General features: G+C 42.2%; 1 protein-coding gene across 9 annotated transcripts in view; it reads left to right on the top strand.

Moving 5' to 3' along the window:
* Positions 1-24,571, top strand: part of LOC125378529 (calpain-3-like) — a 49,766-nt gene that overhangs the window by 6,000 nt on the left and 19,195 nt on the right. The window contains exons 1-4 of one of the 9 annotated variants that reach the window (XM_048393976.1): positions 8,394-8,659; positions 9,808-9,829; positions 15,016-15,044; positions 21,343-21,572. In XM_048393976.1, coding sequence (XP_048249933.1) covers positions 21,366-21,572 — 207 coding nt within the window. In that variant the 5' untranslated portion in view covers positions 8,394-8,659; positions 9,808-9,829; positions 15,016-15,044; positions 21,343-21,365. Of the gene's footprint in view, positions 1-8,393; positions 8,660-9,807; positions 9,830-15,015; positions 15,045-18,475; positions 18,849-21,342; positions 21,573-24,571 lie in introns of those variants that run through there. The other 8 variants (XM_048393967.1, XM_048393973.1, XR_007220288.1 and 5 more) reach the window with 8 other exon arrangements.

The following is a 24,571-nucleotide window of genomic DNA, read 5'->3' as shown; positions in this document are numbered from 1 at the left end:
TACGGGTTGGCATTTGAGTAGCCCTGTCGGCGTTCGCTGATCTCGCCAAAACCCGGCTTCAATTACGAGATAAACATACTCTGTTTTCAATGAGCTAGGTTACTTGGAGATTTAACCGTACTAAATTGAATATGGAACCGAACGCGCAGCGTGAGGTTTCAAATGTTATATTTAGTGCGATTACATCTACAGGTAACCTAGCTTTACCTTGAAAACAGTATGTGTATCTCCATTCTACCATGACTAAACAAAACGCCAACTCTTTGGTGTCAGCAAATTTATTAAGGGAAGCGGCATGGGTTGAATCCAGTTTGTTTACACCGTATTACTTCATTTGAAGATATAACAGGCATTGAAAAGCGCTAAATTCTAAACTCTCTGTTGTCCCCCAAACTGGAAATACATTCTTTTTGTGGATTTCTGTCGTGTTTTCTGCACAATATGTATTGCCATACATCCTTTGAGTATTATAATAACCGTAAATGAATGAAAAAGAAGTACTATTTTATAAATATTAGCTTCCGCGATGATGTGGCCGTCAGATCGGCTGTTTCATTCAGAGGGGGTTTATTGTGATTTGATAACCTCTGATTGACCAATCAGAATCGAGTAATTTCTGAATTCTTGGTAATATAATGGTTACACAATGTCAAACCTAGTGTCCCACGTCGTGATAGGCTAATATACGCAGTAAAATCCCCCAATCACTCATTGTACTGACGAACAACTTTGGCAGTGTTAGCAAAATGGTGTGCTGTCACAGAGTCAGACAAGCGATGTCTCTCACAAACAAATCCTTGTTTCAAATCAACTCATTTTGAAAATGAAATGATTTTTGAGCATATATTATCAGGTCATTGGGTTATGGTGGCGCAAGATTTCCACGCTTGGTGACAGACAGGACTGCGGTTTGGAATTCCATATATACGCCGATTAGAATTGGTGGTCTGTCAGCGCCATACCATGCGTTTAACGGAAGTGGTGAACTTTGTTACATAATATAACTGATTACTGTTCAACAATACGTTAAATTCAAATAATAAAATGAGATGCATACTCCGTGCTGACGCTATTCCCGCTTCCCGCGTGGAACCGCTGAAGGTAGCAAATATCTGACATCGTACATGACTATATTGATAAATATATAGCACCACGCTTACCGTTATCTATTATGAAATTGATAATGGAAACCTAGATGAGTCCGTGGCGCGAAAAGAAAACACTTCCAAGTCTCGAGTGTTCATACCAGTGGATTACTTTATTGATCAAATCTGCTTTAGAGATAGCACGCGTATTGTAAGAGTGTCGCATAAAATCTTGGTCACGAACAAGGTGATATAGAGTATAAGGCATGGTCCATCATCGTGAAAAAGATGATATAACATTCTCTCAACACAATGATATCGAGAACATGGCATAGTCCCAGTATGATGTAAGAGGAGAGAACACGGTACCAACATAGTGATATAAAGAATAAGGCATGGTCCCATCAGAACGATGAAGAGAATAAGGCACGTTCCTAACTTGGTGATATAGTGAACAAGGCATGCCGCCAACATGGTGATTGAGAATATGGCATGGCTACAACATGGTGATATAGAAAACAAGGCATGGTCCCAGCATGGTGAAATGGATAATAAGGCACGTACCCAACATAGGGATATAGAGAATAAGGCAAGGTTCCTAACATGGTGATAAAGTAAATGAGGCATGGTTCCAACATGGTGATATAGGGAATAAGGCATGTTTCCGAAATGGTGATATAGAGAATAAGGCATGTTTCCAACATGAGAATGAGGCACGATCATATGATATTGATACAGTGAATAAGGCATCTTCCTAACATGGTGATATAGAGAATGAGGTACGATCATTTGATAGTGATACAGTGAATAAGGCATGTTCCTAACATGGTGATATAGAGAATAAGGCGTGATTCCAACCGTGATGGTGATATAGAGAATAAGGCATGCTCCAACATGGTGATATAGAAAATGAGGCACGATCCTAACATAGTGATATAGAGAATATGGCATGGTTCCAACATGGTGATATAGAGAATAAGGCACGATCCTATGATAGTGATACAGTGAATAAGGCATGTTCCTAACATGGTGATATAGAGAATAAGGCACGATCCTTACATGGTGATATAGAAAATAAAGTATGGTCCCAATATAGTGATATAGAAAATAAGGTACGATCCTCACATAGTGATATAGAGAATATGGCATGGCTCCAACAAGGTGATATAGAGAACGTGGCACGATCCTAACATAGTGATATAGAGAATAAGGCATGGTTCCAACAAGGTGATATAGAGAATAAGGCGTGATTCAAACATGGTGATATAGAGAATAAGGCACAATCCCAACATAGCGATACGGAGAATAAGACACGGTCATAACATGGTGATGTAAATAAATATGGCATGACTCCAGTATGCTGATATAGAGAATAAGGCGTGGTTCGAACATCGCGATAGATCTATGATTTGTAACACCGTACCTCGTAGCCCAGAGTCGTCGCTCATGGCAACATCAAGAACATGTAACACGTGACAATTGAGTACATCACACAGGGAACAGAAATAAAGCGACACCTGTTTCCCTCATTGTACGGTCGGGGTGATAAGAATATCTATTTTCATTAGCGCTTGACGGAAATAGAACGTGTCGTAGTATCGTTATGTTCTCCCCTGTCGTGTACTAACAGATGTCATAATTTCCTCACACAAAGAATGATAACATACTTCTTTAAAATACCGCGTATCGAGTTTCAAAGGACATTTCTATCTTCATCATTGTCAAATTATACTAGATGCATCAACCTTAGTGAACCTTCATGATTTGCTCGACGTCTATTTTCAACCAGATCGAATAAATTGTTTTTGCGTTTTTCACGAATCGTTGTTATGCAGCAGTGCGCATATTTCTACCATACACAATTATCTAATTACAAAGAGACACTCTCTTTTGTACCCTTAATATTCATACATTATTCAAAAGATCCGATGCAAGCCGATCAACCAGAGAGCATGATATGGAATTGTTATGAACTATAATGATGTAAATATCAACAGGGTGCCTCCTTAGGTGCGTCTTATCTGTTTACCGTATCTATATCCATCTTGCTTGCTCATAGAATTCAGCTAATGGACCAGTTTTGTCAAAACGGCGGATTGAATTATCACACACACCCAGATCAATGAAGATGTGTATAGAACCGTCATTTGCTGTGCTCGGGAGTTGTCGAGATTTATCGGAAATTACCGAACAAGAATACATTTACAGAGCTACATTGATATTACGTGACAGTGAATCCTATGATCAGTTGTATGCAGTATATCATTCGTTATTCACGTACGGTGCTTGAACGGTATAGTATCCAGTGCACGCGCCGGACACCGCCTTAACTGGATCTTGTAGTTCAATATTAATAAAGGGACGGCATGTTTGACAATCATTTTGAACGCACCATATAAGTATTATAATGACATTGTTCCACCCGATTTGTATGTATCGGTTTTGTATATGTAATGGAAGCTATTGTCATTATGGATAGTGGCGTTGTTAAAAATCGCCGAGTCATTTTATACAGATTTCCTTAGTTTGTATTTCACCATGGCTAGAAATGAGTACACATATCTCCGCTCACCTTTTAACCCCAGTGAGAAAAAGAACGCCATTTGGTCGGATTGATTGAATGGAAGCAAAGGCAATGGAAGTTCCCAATCCATCAACAACACTTCTATTTCAGATAATGCTGAAATCTATAACTATATGACATTTTCGGTCATTCATTTTGAATGTATGCACTTTGATTTCACGTTATGCCGTGTCGTGTTGATAGATGGTTGTCATGCATCTTGATTGATTGCTAGACTTTGGCTCCTGCTGTAGGCGAGAGCCCAGATGAGTATTATTGACAGAAGTCCATCAATACAGACTGAACCGCACATATAAGCCAACGCCCAGAATCAAATGGAAAACCAGAAGGAATAATTATAGTAGGTGATGCTCATTTGAATAATGTTTTCTGCTATTAGCGTATTGTTGGTGTTCAGCCGCCACATCACACACCCTTTTCATAAAAGCATCACGTTTTGTTTTCCTCTTTGAGGCCACTATATTTTCTATTTCCATTTTCTAATGTGGCCTCCAGAAATCACCTTCCTATATCGTTTGCAGTAATAAGTTCACTTTATAGATCTCAATAACCATATACAGTACACGATCACTTCATATGTTATTTAAAATCTCATTTTATCTAGTGTATGATTACTAAAAATAAAATAAAAAATGGTCGCCATGGCGGACAGAAAGCGAATTTGAAGTGACTCCACCCTTAAATTACCAGCCGCATCAAGAACAACCTTTGTACCAAGTTTCAGGCTTTTCTGATAAAAGCCACAATTGTAACAAATATCTACCGGACTGAAGCCTCTTTGGTCAAATACCACTCAAAACTCACTTTAATACGCGCCACGCTTCGACATGGCATCAAAATGACACAAGAAACTCAACTGGCCGTGCTCGACTCCACCCTCTGCAACCGCCAAAGAAAACCCAAATATCAGAATGTTCATACCAGGCACCTAACATACACATCCAATATCAGAATGTTCATACCAGGCACCTTACATACACATCCAATATTAGAATGTTCATACCAGGCACCTTACATACACATCCAATATCAGAATGTTCATACCAGACACCTTACATACACATCCAATATCAGAATGTTCATACCAGACACCTTACATACACATCCAATATCAGAATGTTCATACCAGGCACCTTACATACACATCCAATATCAGAATGTTCATACCAGGCACCTTACATACACATCCAATATCAGAATGTTCATACCAGACACCTTACATACACATCCAATATCAGAATGTTCATTCCAGGCACCTTACATACACATCCAATATCAGAATGTAAATAGCAGACACCTTACATACACATCCAATATCAGAATGTTCATACCAGACACCTCACATACACATCCAATATCAGAATGTTCATACCAGACACCTTACAAACACATCCAATATCAGAATGTTCATACCAGACAGTGGTTTAAGCGTTCGCTCGTCACGCCGAAGACCCGTGTTCGATTCCCGACATGGGTACAATGTGTGAAGCCCATTTCTGGTGTCCCTACCGTGATATTGCTGGAATATTGCTAAAAGCGGCGTAAAACCATACTTACTCACTCACTCATACCAGACACCTTACATACAACATCCAATATCAGAATGTTTATACCCAATCTCATTAAAATCAGATCTTAGTTCTCGCTTCAGCTCAACAAAGATCTGAGGACATCCCATTACGGGTCACGTCAGACCGACCTTTCGCGAACTTTGACCGACCAATGGAATGACCAATCAGAAGGCAGCTTTCTCGTGCTTTACGGCACTAATTTCAAACTGGCGACTGCGCTTCGAAACATATTTTGACAAATTCTCGATTACTAATTTGAAACCTGAACATAAGAGTGAGTGAGTGAGTATGGTTTTACGCCGCTTTTAGCAATATTCCAGCAATATCACGGCGGGGGACACCAGAAATGGGCTTCACACATTGTATTGAACATAAGAACATTCTAGAATGGTTAATAGATGGTCGAGATTGTATGGATTCAGTCGTTAAACCCGTAACTATCGTTCGGAGTTCAAGTTTTCGAGGTTGCATGACTAGAAAACCCATTCCGACTTTCTTAATCTGGTAAGCGATGCTCTGATTGGTCGGATGAAAGGTCTAAATGTCCATACCAGAATGTCTATATTCATATACTAGACACCCGATAATTAACGCCCTTAAGTACGTCATGGATTTCAGAATAGTTAGGCAATATTTATCATCCAAAACTGTCTCCCACAGGAGATATCGCTTGGGTGAGATCAAGCGATATCTACACTGTAGATATCGCTGCAATGAAATTGCATCCAAGGCTTTGCAGACCATTGTGACGTCATTGGTTACCATGACGTCACAATCAAATTGCATCATATCCTCTACGCGACACTCGACAACTGTCACTATGTGTCCAATGCCCTATATACGGTATGCGACAAGTGTCACTGAAAGTTCAATGCCCTATATACGGTATGCGACAACTGTCACTATGTGTCCAGTGCCCTATATACGGTATGCGACAATTGTCACTGAAAGTCCAATGCCCTATATACAGTATGCGACAACAGTCACTGAAAGTTCAATGCCCTATATACGGTATGCGACAACTGTCACTATGTGTCCAGTGCCCTATATACGGTATGCGACAACAGTCACTGAAAGTCCAATGCCCTATATACAGTATGCGACAACAGTCACTGAAAGTTCAATGCCCTATATACGGTATGCGACAACTGTCACTATGTGTCCAGTGCCCTATATACGGTATGCGACAATTGTCACTGAAAGTCCAATGCCCTATATACGGTATGCGACAACAGTCACTGAAAGTCCAATGCCCTATATACAGTATGCGACAACAGTCACTAAAAGTCCAATGCCCTATATACGGTATGCGACAACAGTCACTGAAAGTCCAATGCCCTATATACAGTATGCGACAACAGTCACTGAAAGTCCAATGCCCTATATACGGTATGCGACAACAGTCACTGAAAGTCCAATGCCCTATATACGGTATGCGACAACAGTCACTGAAAGTCCAATGCCCTATATACGGTATGCGACAACAGTCACTAAAAGTCCAATGCCCTATATACGGTATGCGACAACAGTCACTGAAAGTCCAATGCCCTATATACAGTATGCGACAACAGTCACTGAAAGTTCAATGCCCTATATACGGTATGCGACAACTGTCACTATGTGTCCAGTGCCCTATATACGGTATGCGACAATTGTCACTGAAAGTCCAATGCCCTATATACGGTATGCGACAACAGTCACTGAAAGTCCAATGCCCTATATACAGTATGCGACAACAGTCACTGAAAGTTCAATGCCCTATATACGGTATGCGACAACTGTCACTATGTGTCCAGTGCCCTATATACGGTATGCGACAATTGTCACTGAAAGTCCAATGCCCTATATACGGTATGCGACAACAGTCACTGAAAGTCCAATGCCCTATATACAGTATGCGACAACAGTCACTAAAAGTCCAATGCCCTATATACGGTATGCGACAACAGTCACTGAAAGTCCAATGCCCTATATACAGTATGCGACAACAGTCACTGAAAGTCCAATGCCCTATATACGGTATGCGACAACAGTCACTGAAAGTCCAATGCCCTATATACAGTATGCGACAACAGTCACTGAAAGTTCAATGCCCTATATACGGTATGCGACAACTGTCACTATGTGTCCAGTGCCCTATATACGGTATGCGACAATTGTCACTGAAAGTCCAATGCCCTATATACGGTATGCGACAACTGTCACTATGTGTCCAGTGCCCTATATACGGTATGCGACAATTGTCACTGAAAGTCCAATGCCCTATATACGGTATGCGACAACAGTCACTGAAAGTCCAATGCCCTATATACAGTATGCGACAACAGTCACTAAAAGTCCAATGCCCTATATACGGTATGCGACAACAGTCACTGAAAGTCCAATGCCCTATATACAGTATGCGACAACAGTCACTGAAAGTCCAATGCCCTATATACGGTATGCGACAACAGTCACTGAAAGTCCAATGCCCTATATACAGTATGCGACAACAGTCACTGAAAGTTCAATGCCCTATATACGGTATGCGACAACTGTCACTATGTGTCCAGTGCCCTATATACGGTATGCGACAATTGTCACTGAAAGTCCAATGCCCTATATACGGTATGCGACAACAGTCACTGAAAGTCCAATGCCCTATATACAGTATGCGACAACAGTCACTAAAAGTCCAATGCCCTATATACGGTATGCGACAACAGTCACTGAAAGTCCAATGCCCTATATACAGTATGCGACAACAGTCACTGAAAGTCCAATGCCCTATATACGGTATGCGACAACAGTCACTGAAAGTCCAATGCCCTATATAAGGTATAAGCGACAACTGGTTCTGTTTGTCAAATATTCTAGGCACGGCTTGCGACAACTGACACTACAGGTCAGATAACCTTTGGTATGCGACAACTGTCACTTAAAGGTATGCGACTGCCGGCACTAATTATCCAGTACCCTATATACAGCATGAAGCACTGGACTCGTGATGTCCATTACCCGATATGCGGCACGCGACAACTAGCGCTAGACGTCGAATGTATCATGTTATTCTTAACGTTATACGCTCGATACCCGACACCAATGTAAGGCACAAGATATTCGACCTGACACTTCTGCCGGTAATGTATGCAACCGCGAGAAAGTCGTCTAATGTAAGTGCCATGTTGCAAAGACTTATTCGCACGCTTTATTATCGCGGCTGCCGCAATAGAACAATCACGATATTCACAGGCGTACAACCCCGGAAGTGGTTACAAGAAAATCTTGGATATCATAGACAGAAGCCCAGTCTAGGCTACAGTATCCATGACCATTCCTCTGTGTTGAGATTTGTCAGTGTACCGTTGTTGGATTAATGTATTGAACTAAACTGGTTACATTTCAACATGGCTTTCCCTGGGAACACAAAGCGACCACAGGTAGGCAGCACTATCCTATACATGTATATATTCTTATACATACGGCTATCTTGCCGTTGCATAAAGATAAAGCTTATATCTACATACTTGTAGATAACGAACATGTGTTATAAGAATTTGTAAATCAAACAATTATATTTCGGGATGTATACTGGCTGATGAAAACTCCGAATGGTCGTTCTCGATTATCCAGTGTAATTAAATGAATGCAGATATGACACAATGGATAATCGAGGAAAACGATATATGAAAAAACATAAACCGTAAATTAATGACTACATACTATTAGGATTTGATTATTGTGCTTCGTGGTCATAATATGACTTTGTAGACAATAGAAACACGATTAGAAACTATATGATACAGAAAACAGAAATGGTTGACATTATGTGTTTGTCATGCATTGCCATGCCTCAGCAACCCATGCTTGCCGTATAAGGCTTCTATGCTTGTTGTAAGAGACAACTAACGGGATCGGGTGGTCAGACTCCCTGACTTGATGCATGTCATCGTATCCCAATTGCGTGGATTTATGCTCATGATGTCAGTCACTGAATTGTCTGGTTCAGACTCGATTATTTACAGATCGCAATCATATAGCTGGAATATTGTTGAGTGCAGCGTTAAACAACAAACAAGCAAATAAACCCTGATGTCTGGAACGAAAAAAATCATACCAGCAAAGCTTTTTTTACCGTTTTCATTTATCTTGCAGCAGATAGGACGCTAGGATTTTGTTAAAATGTCGTGTCAACTCTAAGTTGGCATGGGTGTCTCAATGGTCTGAGGCGCTACGATCTGCTGTTCAGAGTTGTTTCCCTTAAGCAGCTAGGATTCGATAGGAACGGATTCTTACTCGGCAAGCGTACGCGGAATGCGGCAAACAAATGGAAACATGGTAAACTCCATGATGCGATTCCATACGTCCGGATAATCTGGACTCCAGGGTGATTTGGTTAAAGAAACTACAAAGAGTGCCTAGAATTCGTATTGAAACTTAACTCACTAAATTGGTAATACTGCAGTTGCTATAGTTATATGTAGTTTGGTTGATAAAACCAGTATTGAACATTCATTTACTTATCAAATACTATTTACCTTTATCTACGTGTATTTGTATATTCTGTGGACCTCTTGTATCTTTGTAGCACGTCTTTGAGTACACTACACGTAAGTACACACTTTAATATGGATAGCATAGCCTTATATCTTTTGCAACGTCGCACTCACCATGTAGTAAAGCATATTAAGTGATCACAAGTAACGCAGTATTCTGAGGCGCCGAAATTCGTTGTGCAAGGTTACTCCAACTGTGCAGGATCCACTTAAAAGGATCCACTGTACAGGATCCACTTTAAAGGATCCGCTGTGCAGGATCCACTTTACATGATCCATTGTGCAGGATCCACTTTAAACGATACACTGTGCAGTATCCACTTTACAGGATCCACTGTGAAGGATCCATTTTGAAGTAAATACTGTGCAGGATCCACCTTGAAGTATCCACTGTGCAGGTTCTACTTTGAACGATACACTGTGCAGTATCCACTTTGAAGGATATACTGTGCAGGATCCAATTTACAGGATCCACTGTGCAGGATCCACTTTGAAGTATCCACGGTGCAAGATCCACTGTGCAGTATCCACTTTGAAGGATCCACTGTGCAGGATCCAATTTACAGGATCCGCTGTGCAGGATCCACTTTGAAGTATCCCCTGTGCAGGATCCCCTTTGAAGTATCAACTGTGAACGGTCCACTGTGCAGGATCCGCTGTGCAGGATCCACTGTGCAATATCCACTGAGCAGGATCCACTGTGTAGGATCCAGTGTGCAGGATCCACTTGCATGATCCACTGTGCAGGATCAACTGTGAACGATCCACAGTGTAGGATCCACTGTGCAAGATCTACTGTGAACGATCCACTGTGCAGGATCAACTATGCAAGATCCGATGTGCAGGATCCACTGTGTAGGATCCACTGTGCAAGATCTACTGTGAACGATCCACTGTGCAGGATCAACTATGCAAGATCCGATGTGCAGGATCCACTGTGCAATATCCACTGTGCGGGATCCACTGTGCAGGATCCACTGTGCAGGATCCACAATGTAGAATCCACTGGTCGTGTGTTCCAGTCGTCGTATCAGATTATTGTTCTCTCAGTACGATCCCACGCGCGTTGATTTCATCAAAGTTGTAAACGTCTAAAACCTGTATCACTGACATTAGTTGATTGATTGACGTCTTGCTCAGCGATATTCTAACTTTATGACGGCGGTATGTAAATAATCGCGTCTGGACTAGACAATACAGTGATTGACATCATGAGCATCGATGGGATACGATGACATGCATCAACCATCATTCTGATCCCCCACGTGTGTTAAGTGAAGTTTATTTCAAGTGTGACCCTTCTATGCAATGTCGTTTATTTCGTGTGTCCCACAAACGTTCAATGGGGTTTACGACACTTTGTGGTTGAATCGGAACCTAGAAGGTCAAGAAATGATCGCTATGTCAGAAAGCCCTGCTAACTACAAAACTTTTTTGTCATTGAGGACAGGGTCATTCTTGGATTACGCATCAGTGGTCTACTATGCTATTCAGCGTTCATGCACGTCGATATATAAGTAGAGACCGACGTCATTGTGATCCCGTTGTAGAAATAACTTTGACTAATCACTATATTTATATTGCGAATTACCAACTTTGTTTACCTAGATGCATTTTACCAAGTAGTTTAAATCCACCCCTCTTTGCAGTAGTGACATACCCGTGACATGCAAATGTTTTGATTCTTTGTTTTACATAGCAACATACTTAACTACGTTTAGACCGCTTCTGTGGTCTAGTGGACAGGGCGGCGGCCCGGACAGCTGAAGGCCTTTAGTTCGATCCCCGGTCGCGTCATACGAAAAGACGTTCAGAAATGGAACCGTGCCTGGCGCATTAAGGGGATAAAGGAACTGATAGGCTTGGAGTCACTACACTGTGACTGAGTGGGGTATTCATGTCAAAACTGCGGCCTTGTTTCTCATTGGGCGAGCACTATAAACGGGAATTAGCCCGGACTACTTCAAGCAGACACATACATGGGCACCACGCACGCACACGCGCGCACACACACACACACACACGTGCCTGCACATCGCTTTATAGGTGCAATTATATTGAACGCGATGTTAAACCCGTTTCACTCACCTAAGCGATGTTTATCGTGAACAAGAGGGCCAATAGAGTTGTGTGTAGAATGCACCCAACTATCCGGACGATGACTGTTAGGGACGGGAAAAATACATACCAAGGTAACACCCCACCCCAAACGAATATTAAATGGACAATCCCCAGTGACAATAAAAGTGGGGTTCTTGAAGCTTTATAAACGTTATGTGACATGCAGTAGCAATAAATCAGTCAGCAATAAATTGCTACCGACAATAACCTGCACAAGTATTTTTTCCCGGTCTTAGTAGAACTCAGTAACGTAAGTTATTACAGGGGTAAGGGCCACTTAACATATTCTGAAATTATGGTCCCGGGTATGTCTCTTGGACAGGATGAAACACGAAAGGGGGTTTATGAAGTTCGGGGAGAACTTTCGAGCGAGGATCAGCGGTGCCTTTGTCATCCACGATCACATATTGGTCTAGACTAGTAGCAGTTCGACAGCCTTTTCGGAGGATTCACCCTTCAAGTGTTCAATGAATTTTCGCCCCACACGTTTCGCATGGGTTTATTTCAGACGCCCCATGTGTTTTAGTGAGAGTTGTTTCCGATCTCCCACGTGTGTAACGTGAGGTTTATTTCAGACGTCCCATGTGTTTTAGTGAGGGTCGTTTCCGATCTCCCACGTGTGTTACGTGAGGTTTATTTCAGACGCCCCGCGTGTTTTAGTGAGGGTTGTTTCCGATCTCCCACGTGTGTTACGTGAGGTTTATTTCAGACGTCCCATGTGTTTTAGTGAGGGTCGTTTCCGATCTCCCACGTGTGTTACGTGAGGTTTATTTCAGACGTCCCAGGTGTTTTAGTGAGGGTTGTTTCCAATCTCCCACGTGTGTTACGTGAGGTTTATTTCAGACGTCCCGCGTGTTTTAGTGAGGGTCGTTTCCGATCTCCCACACGTGTTACGTGAGGTTTATTTCAGACGTCCCGCGTGTTTTAGTGAGGGTCGTTTCCGATCTCCCACGTGTGTTACGTGAGGTTTATTTCAGACGTCCCAGGTGTTTTAGTGAGGGTTGTTTCCAATCTCCCACGTGTGTTACGTGAGGTTTATTTCAGACGTCCCGCGTGTTTTAGTGAGGGTCGTTTCCGATTTCCCACACGTGTTACGTGAGGTTTATTTCAGACGTCCCGCGTGTTTTAGTGAGGGTTGTTTCCGATCTCCCACATGTGTTACGTGAGGTTTATTTCAGACGTCCCGCGTGTTTTAGTGAGGGTTGTTTCCAATCTCCCACGTGTGTTACGTGAGGTTTATTTCAGACGTCCCAGGTGTTTTAGTGAGGGTTGTTTCCGATCTCCCACGTGTGTTACGTGAGGTTTATTTCAGACGTCCCGCGTGTTTTAGTGAGGGTCGTTTCCGATTTCCCACACGTGTTACGTGAGGTTTATTTCAGACGTCCCGCGTGTTTTAGTGAGGGTTGTTTCCGATCTCCCACATGTGTTACGTGAGGTTTATTTCAGACGTCCCGCGTGTTTTAGTGAGGGTTGTTTCCAATCTCCCACGTGTGTTACGTGAGGTTTATTTCAGACGTCCCAGGTGTTTTAGTGAGGGTTGTTTCCGATCTCCCACGTGTGTTACGTGAGGTTTATTTCAGACGTCCCAGGTGTTTTAGTGAGGGTTGTTTCCGATCTCCCACATGTGTTACGTGAGGTTTATTTCAGACGTCCCGCGTGTTTTAGTGAGGGTCGTTTCCAATCTCCCACGTGTGTTACATAAGGTTTATTTAAGACGTCCCAGTATCTCCCTCGTATTTAATGTGGTTTATTTCGTGTGTCTCACAAACGTTCAGTAGGGTTTACGACACTTTGTGGTTGAATTGGAACCTAGAAAGTCTAGAAATGATCGCTATGTCAGAAAGTCCTGCTAACGTCCGTCAGATGGTGTTATTTCTGCCTGTTTTCACACAATAGACCATTTAACCGGACTAAAATGTGTTCATCCCTGAGGGGTTCAAGGCTAATCTGAAGAATATACATAACCTTTTGTCATTGAGTACTGGGTTATTCTTGGAATTTAGAATCTGCTAGTTTAACACCTCAAGGCGATTACCAACGGCTAGGCATCAGTAGTACACAATGCTATTCAGCAGTATACATCTTACTTGTCGCTGATCCCATATAAAGATGGCCGGAGGCATTGCTAATGTGGTGTGTATAATGAGGCCCTGCTTTCATATTGCTGAAGTGAAATATGTGATTAACCCTAATTTCATAGTAAGAAATCGTACAACTTTATACTACTTCTGTTTTTTGCATATAGCGACGTTTCAAAGTAGATTCTTACTCCGTTATCTGCAGCTTATATGCAATAAGCCAGAAGTTGTTATCCATAAAGTTGTACGTTTTCTTACTTACTCGCCGACTTCGAGAATGTCAGTCAAACACCTGCTTTCTTACCATGTGTCGCTGGTTTCCATTGATGCTTTCGAAACCTTTGACTGTAATAACAAGGTGTACTGAGTCACTACTGACCTCATCTCCCGGATCCCGTTTTACGCAGAACAGTGTTGGGGTTGCGACTATTTTATATCTGTGCTATATTGATCCCAGTTACGATATCCATAGACCTATGCTCGCTTTGAGCGGTGTTAGTGTTCGTGTTGCCTTATAGCCCTTGTTAATAACATTCACTTATTTGCCTATTCTGAATGACGTTGGACCTATGACTTGACGAAGTCAGATGACGTCAGATGAACAATTCTTGACGTCATTCGCAGTTTCAACACAGTGATACGACGTCTGTACCCTCTAACTGGGCCCAGAACGACTATATTTATAACTAGGGCGTGCCATGGCGAGTGTGAATCTGTCAGTACGATGCAAAAGCAATAATTAACAACGGTCTTCCTGTAAATATAGATTATTACACTTGAACTAATTTGCCTCTGTTTGAGAAGAATATATCCTATTCATTGCAAAATAGAGACATCAACGGTTAACCAAAGCAATTGAATGTAAAGTCGCTTTTGAACAGGAATAACTTTATACCATGATGATTGACAAGCCATTTTGAAGGCGGTTACATCCGTTGCGTGAAAGATATTAACATGATTGATAATTCAAAATTGTATTGCAATAAATGGAATTGGCAGGCCTGAGTGGTAATATACCAATACAGTTTACATTGTTTGCAGCGCAGCTGGACGTAACATCACCTAAGAACGTATGTATACCGGGAATTGCATGGCCCCATGGGGACCGGGGTTACACTGGGTCCCTGACCCTTGCTTGTTGTAATAGGCCACTGATTTCGGTCGGGCGTCCTCGCTTTACCGTAACAAAACGACGGTTTTCGACGTTGCTCACAATATCAACCAATTGTTTGTCTTGCCCTGACTCGATTATGTATATATACGGAATAGTGTTGTCTACGGCGTAAACCAACCAACAAAACACCTTCAACGTGTAATTATGTTGAAAATTTTCAAATAATTTTGTTTTATATTTTAAGAGCTGTGGGGTAGCCCAGTGGTGAAAGTGGTGGAATATTGCTTAAAGCGGCGTAACTCACTCACTCACTCACCCACCCAACCACCCACCCACCCACCCACCCACTCACTCACTCACTCACTCACTCACTCACTCACTCACTCACTCACTCACTCACTCACTCACTCACTCACTCACTCACTCACTCACTCACTCACTCACTCACTCATTCATTCACTCACTCACTCACTCACTCACTCACTCACTCACTCACTCACTCACTCACTCACTCACTCATTCACTCACTCACTCACTCACTCACTCAGACCGAGCTGGAATAGTGTTGTCTTCTGCGTAAAACCAACAGTAAAAATCTTAAACATGAAATTATGTTGAAATTACGTCTTCCTTAATGTTTTGATAATGACTTTGTATAGTGTATGTGGCGGCCCAGAGTGCTCTTACAGTAAATGCAAGAAATTGCAACCGGTTTCTGTGGACTTCACAGCGTTTTATCGTCATGTATTAACATCGCCTTCCGTTGTTTCGTTATAAACAATGCCGTGTAATCACGGTGATGAGACTATAGATTTGTTATGTGAAGTATCAGTTGGCCAAAGAAAGCAAGCTGTTAAAATAAATAGTTCCGTAAGGAATCAATACAAATTCATTTGCTAATTAGTTGGGGAAGAGTGATGGATACACCTGCGAACAATCATCACTTTCCGATGGATCGGGGGGCTCATCATCCAGGGGTCAAGGATGCTCATCACGTTCAACTATTGTTGCTCATATTGGATCGATCGATCAATTTTCTTCATAAGATTACAGCCTAAAGAGCAACCGGGCACCTGTTGCTGATATGGAAGTCGTAAGATGCAATTACCGAAACCTAACCTTGGCGATAACGCCAGCGAATTCTCGCTACAATACAATCGCAATCGTTATTTGTGTCTAAATATTCTAAGTGGACGAATTTCCTTTGTTGGTCTTGCCATAGTGAAAAACTTCTTTATTTTCTGGGGAATCTTAGGCACGCTTGGAGCACAATACACATTAATACAAGATAATACTATAAATAGAGGAATTTGTGGACTTGAAGTAATTGTATCAAGGTAATTTATTGAATTTGCACGTTTAAAAAATAAAATACAAAGGACACTACTCAGTACCCACAGTGCGTTAATGCGGACCCTTATCACGCCGGTCGATTTCACTGCGAACGGTACTGTAAGGACTAGCGAGGTACCACTGTATGTCAAATGGGCACAGCTACTACACGCGGCAACTGAAGGGTCGGTCAACTTGGCTCCAATGGAACTATACCATAAGGACTAGCGAGATACCACAGTATGTCAAATAAGCATAGCAACTCATCGCGGCAACTGAAGGGTCGGTCAACTTGGCTTCAATGGAACTATACCATAAAGACTAGCGAGGTACCACAGTATGTCAAATAAGCATAGCAACTCATCGCGGCAACTGAAGGGTCGGTCAACTTGGCTTCAATGGAACTATACCATAAAGACTAGCGAGATACCACAGTATGTCAAATAAGCATAGCAACTCATCACGGCAATTGAAGGGTCGGTCAACTTGGCTTCAATGGAACTATACCATAAAGACTAGCGAGATACCACAGTATGTCAAATAAGCATAGCAACTCATCACGGCAAGTGAAGGGTCGGTCAACTTGGCTCCAATGGAACTATACCATAAGGACTAGCGAGATACCACAGTATATCAAATAAGCATAGCTACTCCACGCGGCAATTGAAGGGTCGGTCAACTTGGCTCCAATGGAACTATACCATAAGGACTAGCGAGGTACCACAGTATATCAAATAAGCATAGCTACTACACGCGGCAAGTGAAGGGTCGGTCAACTTGGCTCCAATGGAACTATACCATAAGGACTAGCGAGGTACCACAGTATATCAAATAAGCATAGCTACTCCACGCGGCAATTGAAGGGTCGGTCAACTTGGCTCCAATGGAACTATACCATAAGGACTAGCGAGGTACCACAGTATATCAAATAAGCATAGCTACTCCACGCGGCAATTGAAGGGTCGGTCAACTTGGCTCCAATGGAACTATACCATAAGGACTAGCGAGGTACCACAGTATATCAAATAAGCATAGCAACTCATCACGGCAATTGAAGGGTCGGTCAACTTGGCTTCAATGGAACTATACCATAAGGACTAGCGAGGTACCACAGTATATCAAATAAGCATAGCAACTTATCACGGCAATTGAAGGGTCGGTCAACTTGGCTCCAATGGAACTATACCATAAGGACTAGCGAGATACCACAGTATATCAAATAAGCATAGCAACGCATCACGGCAATTGAAGGGTCGGTCAACTTGGCTCCAATGGAACTATACCATAAAGACTTGCGGGGTACCACAGTATATCAAATAAGCATAGCTACTCCACGCGGCAATTGAAGGGTCGGTCAACTTGGCTCCAATGGAACTATACCATAAAGACTTGCGAGGTACCACAGTATATCAAATAAGCATAGCTACTCCACGCGGCAATTGAAGGGTCGGTCAACTTGGCTCCAATGGAACTATACCATAAAGACTTGCGAGGTACCACAGTATATCAAATAAGCATAGCTACTCCACGCGGCAATTGAAGGGTCGGTCAACTTGGCTCCAATGGAACTATACCGTAAGGACTAGCGAGGTACCACAGTATATCCAATAAGCATAGCTATTCATCGCGGCAACTGAAGGGTCGGTCAACTTGGCTCCAATGGGACAGACCGTAAGGACTAGCGAGATACCACAGTATATCAAATAAGCATAGCAACTCATCGCGGCAACTGAAGGATCGGTCAACTTGGCTCCAATGGAACTATACCATAAGGACTAGCGAGGTACCACAGTATATCAAATAAGCATAGCTGCTCATCGCGGCAATTGCAGGGACACTTTTTAAACGCGTTAAGTAGTTGGTTTACAAGATGACCTACCGAGGTGCAACTCGCTGAGATGTTCACGGTTGTGATTCTTAAACCTTGATTATAGCCTTTTTTCATTCAGCGCCATACCCGTATTTCCACCCTGAAGCAGATTCAAAATTGGGCTATTTTGGCTTATAGTGAAGCTGTTATGCTGCTATTGTTAAACGTACAATGTACGGGGCATCCGTCAAGGTTGTTTCCTACAGCCATTGTTCTCAGCGGTAACTGTAATACCTGTTAATTCCGCATGCCACGGCCTCCTGTAGCCCCGCCGTGGAGTCAAGACAGATATGTGTGACGTACCAGTTGTTATCATGTCGGGAGATCAATACGACTTATGATGATCAGCACACACGAACAGGAGTAAGGTGTCAGCAGTGTACTGCGTTGTCTTGGAGTTGGAACATCAGGACAGGCTGGGACAGATAGCGGAGACATGCTACCTCAACCACTGGGCAGAAGGGATGCGTTGTGATTCTTGGATGGCTGGATACTTGTAGAGGTACTTGGATGGACGAATACTTGTAGAGGTACTTGGATGGACGAATACTTGTAGAGGTACTTGGATGGTGGACTGTTTATTAGTAAGGGGCTACGGAAGGCGCGGTAGTCGAAGGCACATCTATTCGCCGTTGAGTTGCGTTCCGTAGCTGTGTCAGAGTCAGCTGATCGTAGGTTCAAATTACAGATTCTTCCAATGATGACCCTCGGTCTACCATCGTCATACTCATGCACGTCGGTTTAATCAAGGAGTGAAACAATCCTGACCTGAATCACTTCGGGCTTTCCTCCAACGCTAATCTGACATGCCGCAATATAATTAAAATACTGTTTATAGAGACGTTAAGCCTGACTCACTCACTAGCTTAGTGGTTCATGGTACGGAGAAACATATTCCTAGTGATCATTGTTTTTTTTGTTATTATCTCTCATAAGTCGTTTGGGTACATTCAACATTATGTGGGGGCACGATTCGCTGTGCAGAGTTGCGTCCCTCGGGCACGCCAGAAACCTATAATTGTGGGTTCGAATCCCGGTTCGCCACGATTATGTTCCTTGGTTTGTCAGCACCATACCCGTGCTCGTGGTAAACGTCTGAGACCTGCATCACTTCGGGCTTTCCTCCCACATTAAGCTGACAGGCCGCGATATAACTGGAATACTGTTACAAGCGGCGTTAGACCAAACTCACTCACTGAACATTATGTGATACTAAACGTTTTGTTGTTGCCCACTTGATATGTTATATGCACCCTAGCCGTAGCATAGTCGTAACGTTGTTGTAGCGCTGTTGTAGGCTCGTTGTATCTTAGTCGTTGCGTCGTCGTAGCGGATTCGTCGCGGTATTGCTGCTTTCACACGAAGATTCACTTTCCTAGTTTCTTAGAGATGAAACTCGAATTATGCTAAGTGGTATACGCTGCCTTTAACACATACATTTGCGAAAGCATGCATTGCAGGAACATGTCTGTAACATATTTACTTCATTGCATCGTTCCAGAAACTGACCTCATTGTAACCAGAGTCTTAACTCTGACACTGTTTGATTGGAACTAGTCCCTGTTTCCAATATCAATTAAAAATAATCATATACAACATTAGAGATGTATATTTTCTAACGTCCCTGGTGTGGCCCAAATGCATAAAAATCCCGCTGGAAACAGTTTCTTATTAGTGTTTGGTACAATTTATCTTATTATTATTTTGTGAGTGAGTATTGTTTTACTTCGTTTTTAGCAATATTCCAGCAATATCACGGCGGGGGGGGGACACCAAATATGTATAGTTTTGTGAGCATTAAAGTATGTGGTATTTATTTTAGTAATTTAATTTTTACACTTTATCTTAATAAAATTAACCATAAGCAATGACTTATAGACGATACGATTGTTTTGTGGATATCCCTTGACAATGTATCAGGTATGCCTTCAACAATGTATGTCAATCTATAAATGCTAAACAAAGATAGCGCATGCTAACCTACTGTCTAGCGCACTTCTAATCCCCCGCATGGGGTAACTGTATCACTAGGATGATGGCCATATGTGCGTCACCTGCAGCACGTTATTTGTAACAACGCTACAAGGACGACTTGGGATTCGCGTGCAGCCAGTGGCAATTGCAGATAGGAGAGCTCTCGTCTTTACTGCTGCGACCTGAGTGACTCACTAGGTAGAGTCTTACGCCACCTTTAGCAATAGCCTAGACTAACATCTAGTCTCGGAAATGAACATATCGTACAGAAAAAATTAGTTGTTAAATTATCTTAATAACAATTTAATAAAAAGGAGCCCAGAGACTTTCTTCATTTTCAGATACTGCAGAAATCTAGACTTGCCAAACATTATAGACTTGCATGGTCTGTATTTGATATATTTGTATCAGGGTCTGTAAGACAGTATAGCCATAGTCCAGCAAGATCTCATATTGTATCCAAGTGGTGTATCGAACCCGGACGTAGGGCGTGACGAGAGAACGCTTAAGCCACTCGGGTCCCCAACCGCCTTGCAACCTTGAGCCAGCCACTCTGTATATAATACGACCTTTAGTCCTTATAAGAATCCCGCTTACTAATTATGTTTGACTTGCAAATCTTACCATTTCTTTACTTTGTGCAATAATGCTTCTTATCACAAAACCATTACTAATTTCAAATCGTGCTGATGTTGCATATGTAATATATACTGATGATTTTCATTTCGATGTAATTGCTATGAGCATTGAACGTTGCCGTATTTATAAGTCGTACCAAAAGAAAACACTAAAAACAAACGGACAGTCCATTTAAACTACTGTTAATTAACTAGAAGTGGGCTTAACACATTATACCCATGTGGAAACTCCAGTCCGGAACCTTCGGCGTGACGAACAACGCTTTAACACAAGCATATCCCTCCACGTTACCATCATAGTTACCTATAGGCGGTTATCATTACAAACACATGGGTACTATTCTACTGCTAGTCAATCATGAGGACACAGGATTACAGTGAATGATAAGAAGGTTTGATCTGACCTTGGCTTTAACTCCACCCTCAATATTGTATTGCAGATGACGATCGACTCAGTGATGTAATGGCGGCACGAGGGCGAAGTCGGGAGACGCCATATCAGGATTTTACAAGAATTAAAAACTCTGTGTTTATCAGGAGAGCCGCCAGGGGACATTTGGACCGAGATGATCTTTTCACTGACCCTTCATTCCCGCCGGATTGGTCGTCCTTGACCTACGTGTACAGCGGGGATGACAAATATGAAAGAACCGTTTTTAGGAGACCCACGGTGAGATATGTTGTCATTGGCTTGTTCACGCCTAGTTTCACTGTTTTCATACTTGTGAAGGTCCCCTAGCAACGCATTATTTATTCCTCGTAAATCACGATGGCCATGGACGTTCACACTTACTGCACTAGGGACACATAATCCGTAATTAGACGTAGCTCGCGGGGTATACTCAATGTACCATGGTAGCTCACTCTGAGTGTTTGGGGTGAGGTGAGGTGAACCGGGGCTATAGCTGCCTTTAAGATTATTGTACATATATACTAGCGATGTGCATGCATGCATGCGCGCGCGTGCGTGCGTGCGTATATGTATGTGTGTTTGTGTGTGCTTATGTGTGTGTCCTCTTGCACTACTGTGAACTAATGCTGGTTTTAATGGTGTCATCACTGATTTTCAGTGATCCAGTGATATAATTTCTACCGCTATTTTGCCTTTTACACAAAAGGAATCTGTTTCGGTGGATATGCGATTAATGTTTCTCTCTCTGGAGTTGGCGTTCTGTATTAACAACGCTAGCCCATTGAGATACCATGCTGCAGTTCAACATGGATACCCTATGACAGTATACTGACTCCAAGCCGACCAGTCCTTGTTTAACCCCGTCATGCCATTCGCCAAGCAGGGTAACAACAAGTACTCTCTTTTCAACGTCGTTTGATATGAAGCTCTAACGGCTGACGCTTTATCTACTTGACCTCGTAGTGCTTGGAGGAATATGAGGAGGAATATGAGGCTTCAGCGTTTATCTTCACATTGTTCTGGACAGTGGGTTATAGACACCAGTGTGTAATTTGTTCAGCGATAATAAAACCAAAACGCCCAGCAATAACTGCACTAATAACATATACTAATCAGGTCCTATTCTGAATCGCACAAACGACTGTCATGGCTAAGTTTAAGTGACCGAGAGAGTCGGGTTAAACGCCGCTGTGAACAGTATTTCAGTTATATCACGGCATCTCAGCTTGATATGGGAGGAAAACCAAAGGTGAGGCAGGTCTAAGACGTTTACAACTATGTTGAAACCCACGATCACAGGAATTGTGCTGACAAACTTAGAAGCATGATCAGGGCGAACAGGGAGTTCGACCAACGATCATAGGTTTCTGGCACGTCTAAGGGGCGTGACTCTGCACAGCGAATACCTATAACACGTATGGTAGGGTATGTGACAGTTTCATCAATTATGGTTAACTTTTGTTTCCTGGATGACCTAGATTATAGAACAGAACTAACTAGTAAGTCATTAGGGAGCCCAAACCACAATTTTGGATGCGGTTAAAAAGCTCACTATTTACCGAACTGAAGAACGTCTCTTTTAGTAATAGCTCGTCTATCAATAAACCTCGAACATAATCTAATCCCTAGTACATTACATTGTAATACTTCCTGGTCCGGAAACTAGGTCTCTATTGTCGGTAATGAGAACGAAAAATCCAATAAGCAAACCACTAAAAAATCGGCCACAAAGCTTTAGATGTCCTTGAACAGAAAATAGATCGCAGTGATAACATTTATGACTCCTCGATCAGGGTTAGACTTACGAACGAGATACCCCTAGCAAGGCTAAAGTACCAATACAAGTTGACGTTATTATGGAACTATACAGGTGTACTTAAGAGCAGGTGCGTCGTCAGTGCTGTCTGACGTGAGATTGGTTTAATGATGCTAGACTCTCACAAGTATGCTCGAGGGTCACTCTTTCACGTTGTACCATACTTACAGAGCTACGGACATCAGCTGATGTTTACATAAGCTCTCCAGCTTTTATGAGACATCAAACTAGCGTTCAAAACTTGAAACGGTTGATAAAATATTAACACGAAAATAATCCATATGACAAACCGGAGAGCCACGGTCCTCTACAGCTTTAATTATCGTATATTTGAACGGACAACAAAACATCGCAATGACTCGGGGAACGTCTGTTGTAATACTGTGTATATTGATGAATATCGGTCATACACTGATTATGATATGCAATTAAATATCCATAGACATTGATTATGATATTAAAGGTAAACGAAATCAACATGAAAGCTAACCCGTGAAGATCCGGGGTAGAATATGTCTTCAGCAACCCATGCTTGCCGTAAAAGGTGACTGTGCGGCTAACGGGATCGGGTGGTCAGGCTCGCTGACTTGGTTGATGCATGTCATCGTGTCCCAATTGCGTGGATCGATACTCATGATGTCAATCACTGGTTGTCAGGTCCAGACTCGATTATTTACAGACCGCCGTCATGTAGCTGGAATATTGCTGAGTGCGGCGTTAAACAACAAACAAACAAACAAATAACATGAAAGCTTTTCATGCTAATATATCTTTATTTCCATTTACAGACCTGTATAAAAAATATTAACTGAATCTTAAGCTTGTGGTAGCATCTAACAGTTTCAGCATCAGCTTAATGTGGGAGGAAAGCCCGAAGTGGTGCAGGTCTCAGACGTTAACCACTTTGGTGAAACCCACGAGCACGGTATGGTGCTGACAAACATGAAACATAATTATAGGTTTCTGGCGTGCCCAAGGGACGCATCACTGCATGGCGAATAATATGATTATGTTTCATGTTTGTAAGCACCATACATTGCTCGTGGGTTTCACCAAAGTATAAACATCTGAGACCTGCATCACTTCGGGCTTTCCCCCAACATTAAGCTGATGCTCCGTGATATGACTGGAAAACTGTTAAACCCAACTCTCTCACTCACTAATATTTGATATCTACTCTTACTAAAGCTCAAAGAACAGGCGTCAGGGGTTCAGAGTTACCTACCCTGTCAGCTGGTACGACTATATCAATGATGTTACCACCCGCTCAAGATTCAGTTAATTTCTTTTAGACAGGTTTGTAAATCGAAATAAAGATATTAGCATAATTAGCTTTCATGTTGTTTGTTTGTTGTTTAACGCCGCACTCCGCATGTTCCTGCTGTATGATATTCCTGCCTGTAAGTAATCGACTCTTGACCTGACAATCCAGTGACAGACA

This window comes from Haliotis rufescens, unplaced genomic scaffold, assembly GCF_023055435.1.
Source record: "Haliotis rufescens isolate VD_foot unplaced genomic scaffold, xgHalRufe1.0.p SCAF_1, whole genome shotgun sequence".
NCBI classification, from domain to species: Eukaryota; Metazoa; Mollusca; class Gastropoda; order Lepetellida; family Haliotidae; genus Haliotis; species Haliotis rufescens.
The sequence above is the reverse complement of the archived record's forward strand: the minus strand, read 5'-3'. Positions and strand labels throughout refer to the sequence as shown.